The 10,919-nt window shown below is 38.7% G+C and overlaps 1 protein-coding gene across 1 annotated transcript in view; it reads left to right on the top strand.

The window, feature by feature from the left end:
• The window catches only part of orb (polyadenylation element binding protein orb), a 23,741-nt gene extending 19,713 nt beyond the window's left edge, over window positions 1-4,028 (top strand). Inside the window, exons 13-15 of the mRNA XM_080280062.1 lie at window positions 2,336-2,501; window positions 2,812-2,939; window positions 3,819-4,028. Of these exons, the coding sequence (XP_080136188.1) occupies window positions 2,336-2,501; window positions 2,812-2,939; window positions 3,819-4,028 (504 nt within the window). The remainder of the gene's footprint in view (window positions 1-2,335; window positions 2,502-2,811; window positions 2,940-3,818) is intronic.
• The last annotated feature ends 6,891 nt before the right edge of the window (window positions 4,029-10,919 follow it).

Here is a 10,919-nt window from a genome sequence, read left to right as displayed (position 1 = left end):
TACTACTATCATTACAACTACTTCAGCTGCTACTACTACTACTTATACTATTATTGTTGTTATTATTATTATTATTGTTATTATTATTATCATTATTATTATTATTATTATTATTATTATTATTATCGTTATTATTATTATTATTATTATTGTTATTATTATTATTATCATTATTATTATTATCAGTTATTATTATTATTATTATTATTATTATTATTATTATTATCAGTTATTATTATTATCGTTATTATTATTATTATTATCGTTATTATTATTATTATCGTCATTATCATTATTATTATTATTGGTGGTGGTATGCAAGGTGTTTCTAGGTTGGCTTTCAGTGCTAGAAACACCCAGCATACAAGCGGGTCGTTTGTGTGGACCAGTGCCAGGATACACAGGGAGAGGACATGGCACTGTGGTACACTCACTCGGCCACCAGTCACCGTTCACTGGGACAGGGCGCAGGTCTCTGGCTGGGCGGTGAGGGCTGGGGGACTTGTATGTGTCGGCCAGGTGTTGGTGGAGTCCCGTCAGGTGTTGGTGGAGTCCCGTCAGGTGTTGGTGGAGTCCCGTCAGGTGTTGGTGGAGTCCCGTCAGGTGTTGGTGGAGTCCCGTCAGGTGTTGGTGAGTCCCGTCAGGTGTTGGTGGAGTCCCGTCAGGTGTTGGTGGAGTCCCATCAGGTGTTGGTGAGTCCCGTCAGGTGTTGGTGAGTCCCGTCAGGTGTTGGTGGAGTCCCGTCAGGTGTTGGTGAGTCCTGTCAGGTGTTGGTGAGTCCCGTCAGGTGTTGGTGAGTCCCGTCAGGTGTTGGTGAGTCCCGTCACGTGTTGGTGGAGTCCCATCAGGTGTTGGTGAGTCCCATCAGGTGTTGGTGGAGTCCCGTCAGGTGTTGGTGGAGTCCCGTCAGGTGTTGGTGGAGTCCTGTCAGGTGTTGGTGGAGACCCGTCAGGTGTTGGTGAGTCCTGTCAGGTGTTGGTGAGTCCCGTCAGGTGTCCCTTAAGGGTCACGGCACTACCTGTGGTGGTGTCATCGCTGGCTGGGGTCTGTGAGTGGGCGTAGTGAAGGGCGCCTCACTCATGGGGCCTGGTAGGGGACAGTCTTTGTGGGCGCCCTCCATGGGATGCTGAGTGCCGAGGGTCTGGCCAATATCATGAACGACCTTTTTGGGGGCGTCGTTTACTCTGGTGAGTTTAAACGAGGTAGTTAGAGGTGACTGGGAGGAGGAGGGAGAGACCATTGGGCTGGGGCTGAACAACTTGAGCAGGTGGTCTTGTCTGTGCCTGCCCTGGGGAGGAAGTTGCCATCGCCTGGGACAGCAGGGGTCGTGCCTCTCTCCTGTCGGGTCACCGTCAGGGTGGTACTGTGTGGTGTCGCCTCCAGCAGGAATCCATGAAGCTCATCTCCCTCAGGTGGCAGGTGGATGGCACACACTCCCGGGGATAACACAGGGCCTCGCCACACGTCTAGGCAGAGGTTCCTCTTCTGGGAGCTGCCTCTGTTCCAGGTGGAGGAGGAACAACCTACTCCGGTGCAGGGGAGGCGGGCTGAGTGAAGGTCGTCCACTGGTTGTGAAGTGACGGGCGAGAGACTCTTTGATTGGACGAGAGACTCTTTGATTGGTGTCTGTCCCTGGCGCGTCCACGGGCCGTCGCCAAGGTCCCAGGGGCAGGGGGGCTACAGGACGTCCCTGCCATGTCGGTGTGGCTACAGGCTGTCACTGGGGTGCTGCCGGGAACTGTTCTGTCAGCGCCACCCTGACCCTGGTGGGGGCTGGCTCGGCAGTAACACACTTGGACTGCAGTGTTTGTGTCAGGGAATAGGGGTGCACGGCAGTATGGGAGTGTAGGAACCCACGGCTAGGCGAGTTGGTCCTGATAATTATTTTTTATTTTAATATTTTTATTATTATTATTATTATTGTTACTACTACTATTATTATTATTATTATTATTATTATTATTATTATTATTGTTACTACTACTATTACTATTATTATTATTATTATTATTATTATTATTTTATTATTATTGTTACTACTACTATTACTATTATTATTACTATTTCTACTACTACTACTGTTATTATTATTATTATTATTACTACTACTACTACTACTGATACTACTACTACTATTACTACTATTATTATTATTACTATTTCTACTACTACTGTCATTATTATCATTATCATTATTATTATTATTATTATTATTATTATTATTACTACTACTACTACTACTACTACTGCTACTATTATTACTATTTCTACTACTACTGTTATTATCATTATCATTATTATTATTATTATTATTATTATTATCATCATCATCCAGGTACAAATAATCCCCTGGGTCATCGGGGACAGTAACTACGTGCGTTGTCCATCGTACCAGCTCGACCCGGCCAAGACAGTCTTTGTGGGCGCCCTCCATGGGATGCTGAGTGCCGAGGGTCTGGCCAATATCATGAACGACCTTTTTGGAGGCGTCGTTTACTCTGGTGAGTTTAAACGAGGTGATTAGAAGGAGGAGGGGGAGACCAAGGGTGAGGATGATGATGATGATGATGAGGAGGAGGAGGAGGATGGCAATGGTGATGATGATGATGAGGAGGAGGAGGATGAGCAGGAAGATGAGGAGGAGGGTGGTGGTGGTGGTGGTGATGATGATGATCATGATGAGGTGGGTGGTGATTGTGATGGAGGCAGGGATTATGGATAGATACTTGAATAGATAGATAATGATAGGCAGAGAGATAGATAGATAAAAGAAAACAATCTATTTCTACATGTACTCCCTTTTCTGTGCAGGGATCGACACGGACAAGCACAAGTACCCCATTGGGTCAGGCCGGGTCACCTTCAACAACGTCCACTCGTACAAGAAGGCCGTCAGAGCTGCCTTTATTGAGATCAAGACACCTAAGTTCACAAAGAAGGTAAGGCTTACATCTATCTGTCTATCTATCCATTGGTCAGTGTTTTCCTGTAGTGTGTGTACTGTAATAGACACTACAAGTACACTACAGTACATTACACTTCAGGGCACTGTGTAATGTACTATACACCATGGTACACCAGCCCTTCTGCCTACACTGCACTGTACGGTACTCAGCCATGCCGTAATGATGGTGAGAATGTGCCATGTCCTGCACAGCACGTGTACACGGGGTAACTGCATGGTATTTGACGTGGAAGACATGTAACAACACCGGTAGGCAGGTGATGACCACTACCACTACCCTAGGAGCCAATCACAGCAAGCTGGTGTGTTGTGAAGCACCACGTGGTGTAGCGTGCCAATGCCGTGCTGCACAACACATACCTATACAGCACAGGGTAACTGCACAGCACAGTATTTCTCACACCAGACACACACAACAATCACACAGGAACCACCAGCAACAAATACCTTACTGTGAAAGTCTGGAATTATTTACCAGAAAAATATACCAATATAATTCCAGCCTGCAGGTGGTGCCTCTGCCAGTAGTGTGGGTTGACTGTAGGAAGGTATGGCTGTACAACATCACACCGCCCTCCCTCCATCCCCCCACATTTATTGCAGGTGCAGGTTGACCCCTACCTCAGCTGTGTGGTATGCAATAAGGTCCATGTTTCTAGGCACACAGGGTTGTCTTTCAGCTTTACCATCCTTTTTGCCAACAAGCCGCCCTCCCTCCAGGTACAGGTGGACCCGTACCTGGCTGACTCGCTGTGCCAGATGTGTGGTATGCAATAAGGTCCATGTTTTTAGGCACATAGGGTTGTCTTTCAGCTTTACTGCCCTTTTTGCCAACAAGCCGCCCTCCCTCCAGGTTCAGGTGGACCCGTACCTGGCTGACTCGCTGTGCCAGATGTGTGGTATGCAACAGGGGCCGTACTTCTGCCGCGACGAGGACTGCTTCAAGTACTTCTGCCGCACCTGCTGGCAGGGGACCCACCCCATGGACGCCCACGCCACACACAAACCCATCATGAGGAATTCAAAGCTTCGCAGCCAAACCACACTTACCAGGGTCATCTAAGCGTCTAATTCTAACATCTAACATCTAATTCTAACTCTGGCAGATGCTCTAGGCCTCTATTTCAAAATCTAAAAGGTCATCTAACTCTCTCTTCAGCCGCATAAGTTGTAATCTAATTTCTAATGTTAAGTACAAACTTTGGAGTCAAACTACACTTACCAGGGTCATCTAAGTCTCTAATTCTAACATCTAACATCTATTTCTAACACTGGCAGATGCTCTAGGCCTCTATTTCAAAATCTAAAAGGTCATCTAACTCTCTCTCCAGCTGCATAAGTTGTAATCTAATTCTAACTCATGACACAAATCCATCGTCAAGAATTCAAAGCCTCAGAGCCAAATTGCACTAACTAGGGCCATCTAACATCTAATTCTAACTCTAGCAGGTGATTTAGGTTCTAATTCTAAATCTAAGAGGTCATTAGCACTGTCAAAGTAGTGTCTCATTCAAAGTAATTATTGTTTGTCAAAGTTATAATTATTCTGCCTCAAAGTATAGACAAATCATGCCTAGCATGACCTTCTAAGCATCTAATTCTAAATCTAAGAGGATCTAGCATTTCTAATTCAAAGTAGTGTCTCTCTTGTTCAAAGCAATTGTTTGGCTATCTGAATTCAAAACCAAACTCTCACAGCTTCAAAATTAAACTTTCAGAGAGGGCATACCTTCAAAATTAAGCTTAGAGGGGTCAAAGCTTCAAAGTAAAGCTTCAAAGAAATTATAGCCAAGTCAAAGCACACAGTTTTGAGTTATCTAAATTCTAACCCCACTTAGCTTCAAAATTAAGCTATCAAAGAGGGTTAGAGCTTCAAAGATAAGTCAAAGGTTCAAAGTAAATCACTGGAGGTTCCCTGTACACGAGAAAAAGGAAATGATTTTGAATTTGAGAAGAAAATTTGAATCTCTCTCTCGCCACCTTGCCTTCCTTTTATCATATATTGTTTTGGTTCTTCAGTTTTTTTTTTAATATTGACTCGTTTCCAAATTTGGTGTTGGTACCGTTTTACTTCTTGGCCTTTTTTGAAATTTGAAAATTTAAATTTAACCGAATCTTAGGTCGTTTGTTGACCGGTTGTTTGTTTTAAAAATGAACTTGGATATCCCCCCCCCCCTTGTGTGTGTGTGTGTGTGTGTGTGTGTGGACATGAATGTGTGCATGTGTAAGTGTGCATGCATGTGTGCAAGTGTGTGCATGCATGTGTGCACATGTGCAAGTGTATGCATGCATGTGTGCACATGCAAGTGTGTGTGTGTGTACATGCAAGTGTGCATATGCGTGCATGTGTATGTCCCTCTGTGTGTATGATTAGGAGTGTGTGTGGGGGGGGTGTAGTGGACCAGTTCCATCAGATACACACACTGTTTTTATCACCATTAACCTCTTCAGCACAAGCATGAAAATATATTGAGTGGGAACGACAATAGATGGATTGATAGATGGATGGATGGATTGCTATAGGTCGATAGATAGATAGCTGAAATGTATAGACAGATTTTAAATGGTTATTTACAGATAGATAGATAATGTAAATAGACAGCTAGATAGATAGATAGATGAATGGATAGATAGGTAGATGGACAGATATACATAGATAGGCAGAGACAAACAGGTGGATAGATAGACAGGATAGATAAATAGATAGATTGGTGGATATAGAGATAGATGAACAGATAGATACATATAGTAGATAGGCAGACATAGATAGATAGATAGGCAGACATAGTAAGATAGATAGATAGAGACAGGCAGACAGCACGAGACATAGATAGATAGATAGGCAGACATAGTAAGAGATAGATAGATAGATAGAGACAGGCAGACAGCACGAGACAGATAGATAGATAGATAGATAAACTGGAAACACAGACCTCATTTAATAGAACTGGGGAAAAGAAATCCATTATCTCAAAAACCAAAATTTTGGAAACCCGATCCTGGTGCTGAAGGGGTTAACTGTACCAGACGCCATAGATTTTTTCCGTTTTTTTTTTTTGAATTTTTAAAAAAGTTCCGTTATTTTCAAAATTTTAAATCCTCTATTTTGGTTTGAAATTTTGTGGCCAGATCACAAAATGGAAAAAAAATAATTTGTTTTTTTAGTTAATATTATTTTTTATGGAAATTTTCATCTGCCGTATATATTCAAAATTTTGCCTCCTTGTCTTTCTCCTTTTTTTGAATTTTGAGTTTTTTTTTTGGGCTGTCTCTATGGATTTTTGATTTTGGGAGAATTTTGGAAACTGGGGATTTATGGGTTGTTTTCTCATTTGATGTCTTATTGCCTGCTGGTTATTGATTTAGTCTGTTACATCTGTTACATCTTGTTCTGGCATGATGATGATGATTATTATTATTATTATTATTATTATTATTATTGTTTGATTATTATTATTATTGTTTGATTATTATTATTATTATATTATTATTAGTGTTATTATTATTAGTAGTAGTAGTAGTAGTAGTTATTATTGCCATGTTATTATTATTGTTATTATTATTATTAATTAATATTATTATTTATTATTATTATTAATTATTATTATTTATTATTATTAATTATTAATTATTATTACTAATATTATTACTACTACTACTGCCACTATTATTAATTATTATTAATTATTATTATTATTAATTATTATTATTATTACTATTATTACTACTACTACTGCTACTATTATTATTATTTATTATTATTATTATTATTAATTATTATTACTACTACTACTACTATTATTATTAATTATTACTAATATTATTACTACTACTACTGCTACTATTATTATTAATTATTATTATTATTATTACTAATATTATTACTACTACTACTGCTATTATTATTATTATTATTATAGTCTCCCAAAATCATAATAAACCCATAGAGAGCCAGCCACAAAAAACAAATTGAAAAAGAGAGAGAGAACATAAACCAAAAAACAAGATTCCAATATACACAAATTTTGAAAGGAGAGAGAGAGAGAATCCACCAAGAAAACTAAACCACCGAGGGAAAAACGTTGAGAAAAAAACTCCATGTCCGTTTTAATCCGTTATTTTGAATTCGGTTTTTAAAATTTTGACTTTTCGAGATCGCTTAAAATATATTAAAATTTTGGGTGTTTTTTTGGGTGTTTTTTGAGCTGTTTTAATGTACGAAAAATTGTACGTTTTTTTATGGGTTTGTTTTTCTGGGATTAGGGACATGGATGGTGCAGTGATGGTTGTGTGTCACCAGGGAGCAGGCTTGTTACCTACCCTTAACCCTTCCACTGCTAGGCTTGATCTCTAGCAGCATTAATGTGTCTCCACATCCTTAACCCTTCCACTGCTAGGCTTGATCTCTAGCAGCATTAATGTGTGTCACTCCATTTATCCTTAACCCTTCCACTGCCTAGGCTTGATCTCTAGCAGCATTAATGTGTGTCACTCCACTGAACCCTTCCACTGCTTAGGCTTGATCTCTAGCAGCATTAATGTGTGTCACTCCACTTAACCCTTCCACTGCTAGGCTTGATCTCTAGCAGCATTAATGTGTGTCACTCCACTTAACCCTTCCACTGCTAGGCTTGATCTCTAGCAGCATTAATGTGTGTCACTCCACTTATCCTTAACGCTTCCACTGCCTAGGCTTGATCTCTAGCAGCATCAGTATATGTCACTCCTCTTGGGAAGGTTTTAAAGGAGGAGGAGGAAGAGCAAGAAGGAAGAAATTAGGAAGAGGAGGAGGAGGAGGAATAGAAGGAAGAAATTAGGAAGAGGAGGAGGAGGAATAGAAGGAAGAGGAGGAGGAGGAAGAGGCAGAAGGAAGAAATGTAGGAAGAAGAGGAGGAAAGAAGAAATTAGGATGAGGAGAGGAGGAAGAGAGGGAAGAGGAGAAGGAAGGAGTATAGGGAGAAGAGGAGGAAGAAATTAGGAAGAGAAGAAGGAAGAAGAGTAAGAAGTGAAGGTTAGAGGAGGAAGAAGGAAGCAATGTAGGAAGAGGAGGAGGAGGAGGAAGAAGGAAGCAATGTAGGAAGAGGAGGAGGAGGAAGAAGGAAGCAATGTAGGAAGAAGAGGAAGAGGAGGAGGAAGAAGAGGAGGAGGAGGAGGAAGAAGGAAGCAATGTAGGAAGAAGAGGAGGAAGAAGGAAACAATGTAGGAAGAGGAGGAGGAGGAGGAAGGAAGCAATGTAGGAAGAAGAGGAAGAGGAGGAGGAAGAAGGAAGCAATGTAGGAAGAAGAGGAGGAAGAAGGAAGCAATGTAGGAAGAAGAGGAGGAGGAGGAAGAAGGAAGCAATGTAGGAAGAAGAGGAGGAAGAAGGAAGCAATGTAGGAAGAAGAGGAGGAGGAGGAAGAGGGTAGTGACAAGACCTGAAAATCCTTGTATTATTAAATCCATTTTTGAATTTTTATATCAAACTCAAAAGCGAATTTTAAGTTTTTAAAAATTTAACAGTTTTTTGGGGATTAAGGAAGTTCCCTAACACCTCTCCCTGGGTGAATTAGTTTACTTATTGATTTATATAAGTAACACGATCACTACTTTATAAATTACAGATAAAAAGAAGTATTGACACCTTGGAGTCGGATAGGATTTGAATTTAACGACATAATTCATCTAATTTCCCATAAAACATTGGCCGTGTATAATATCTCACACTGAAAAGGTACAAATGCTCTTTTGATCGAGGGTACAAAAGTAATTTTAACCACTAAGACCTCTAATCCGAAAAAAAAAGATTAGTCCAAGAATCCCAATACTCCGAATTTCTCAAAGCGTAATTTATCCAAGGTTAGTACCTACAAAACTAGCCAGCCATGTATGAAAATAAATCACCAAGGGAAAGGTGTTAGGGAGGCTCTTTAACAAACGGGAATTAAGTTTTTTGGTTTGTTTTTTCGTGTGTTTTTAAGTACGTTACTTAAAAGAAAAGTAGGTTGATTTTAATTTTGTTTATTGTTGTTGTTCTTACTTTCAAACACACCGAGCTATGTTTACTAGTCACAAAGAAGTGCTACTGGAAGGATGTTTACAAAGGACTTCTTACACTAACTTAGCTGAGTTGTAGCACTAGATTAGCACTACATGTTGCTAGTCACGAAGAAGTGCTACTGGAAGGATGTTTACGAAGGACTTCTTACACTAACTTAGCCAAAAATTGCTGAGTTGTAGCACTGGATTAGCACTGAAATAATGCTAGTCACGAAGAAGTGCTACTGGAAGGATGTTTACAAAGGACTTCTTACACTAACTTAGCCAAAAATTGCTGAGTTGTAGCACTAGATTAGCACTACATGTTGCTAGTCACGAAGAAGTGCTCCTGGAAGGATGTGAAGCCTGTTTTAAATATGTGAAGACTTTCTTATGCAGATCTTGCCAAATAGTGCTGATTCGTAGCACTAGTCACGAAGAAGTGCTGTTTACGAAGGACTTATTAAGCTAACTTTGCCAAAAATTGCTGAGTTGTAGCACTAGATTAGCACTAAAGGATGGTGCTAGTCACGAAGAAGTGCTGTTTATGAAGGACTATTACACTAACTTAGCCAAAAATTACTGAGTTGTAGCACTATATTAGCACCAAAATTTGCTGCTAGTCATGAAGAAGTGCTACTAGAAAGATGTGAAGCATTTTTCATTTATGCTAATCTAGCCTAAAATTGCCAAGTTGTAGCACTAGATTAGAACTCATGTTGCTAGTCACAAAGAAGTGCTACGGGAAGGATGTAGATTTTTTTAAAGATTATTCTAAGCCAAGATTTAGCCTAGAAAATCAGTTGTTAAATATCTAGGCAGTTTTTAGTCACTTCTTTGTGGGTCTTTTCCTAGATTAACGGACTTTGGTTTTAAAAGTTTGAAAACATTACTAGATAGAATTCCGGTTTTATTTCTAGTATTTTTTCGGTTTTGTAAGTTGGGCATTGGTTTTAAATATTTGAATCCATATTACTAGATAACATTCTGGTTTTATTACAAATTTCTGTTTCGTTTATAAGGTTAATGGATATTGGTTTTAAACATTTGAAAATATTACCAGATAGAATTCTAGTTTTATTTCTAGTATTTTTCGGTTTTGTAAGTTGGGCATTGGTTTTTAAAAAATTGAAAACATTACTAGATAGAGTTCTAGTTTTATTTCTAGTAATTTCTGTTTTGTTTATAAAGTTAATGGATATTGGTTTTAAACATTTGAAAATATTACCAGATAGAATTCTAGTTTTATTTCTAGTATTTTTCGGTTTTGTAAGTTGGGCATTGGTTTTAAAAAATTTGAAAACATTACTAGATAAAGTTCTAGTTTTATTTCAAATTTCTTTTTTGTTTATAAGGTTAATGGATACTTGTTTTAAATATTTCAAAACATTACTAGATAGAATTCTGGTTTTATTTCTAGTAATTTCTTTTTTGGTTATAAGGTTAATGGATATTGGTTTTAAATATTTGAAAACATTACTAGATAACATTCTAGTTTTATTTCAAATGTCTTTTGGTTATAAGGTTAATGGATATTGGTTTTACAAACGAATCCGTAACTAGATAGAATTCTGCTTTTATTTCTAGTATTTTCTGAGGTCTTTTCAAAAATTAAACGGATATCGGTTTTAAAAATTTGAAAACGGTGAGAATTCTGGTTTTATTTCTAGTACTGTAATTTCTTTTTTGGTTGTAAGGGGAATGGATATTGGTTTTAAATATTTGAAAACATTACTAGATGGAATTCTGGTTTTATTTCTAGTATTTTGTTTTTGTAAGTTGGGCATTGCTTTTAAACATTTGAAAACATTACTAGATAGAGTTCTAGTTTTATTTCAAATTTCTTTTTCAGTTATAAGGTTAACGGATATTGGTTTTAAAAATTTGAATCCATATTACTAGATAGAATTCTGGTTTTATTTCTAGTACTGTAATTTCT

The sequence above is a fragment of the Coenobita brevimanus genome, chromosome 9, assembly GCF_032717465.1.
Source record: "Coenobita brevimanus isolate Jiangsu-jjx chromosome 9, ASM3271746v2, whole genome shotgun sequence".
Lineage (NCBI taxonomy): Eukaryota > Metazoa > Arthropoda > Malacostraca > Decapoda > Coenobitidae > Coenobita > Coenobita brevimanus.
Note: the sequence above shows the minus strand (reverse complement) of the source record. Positions and strands in the feature narration are given on the sequence as shown.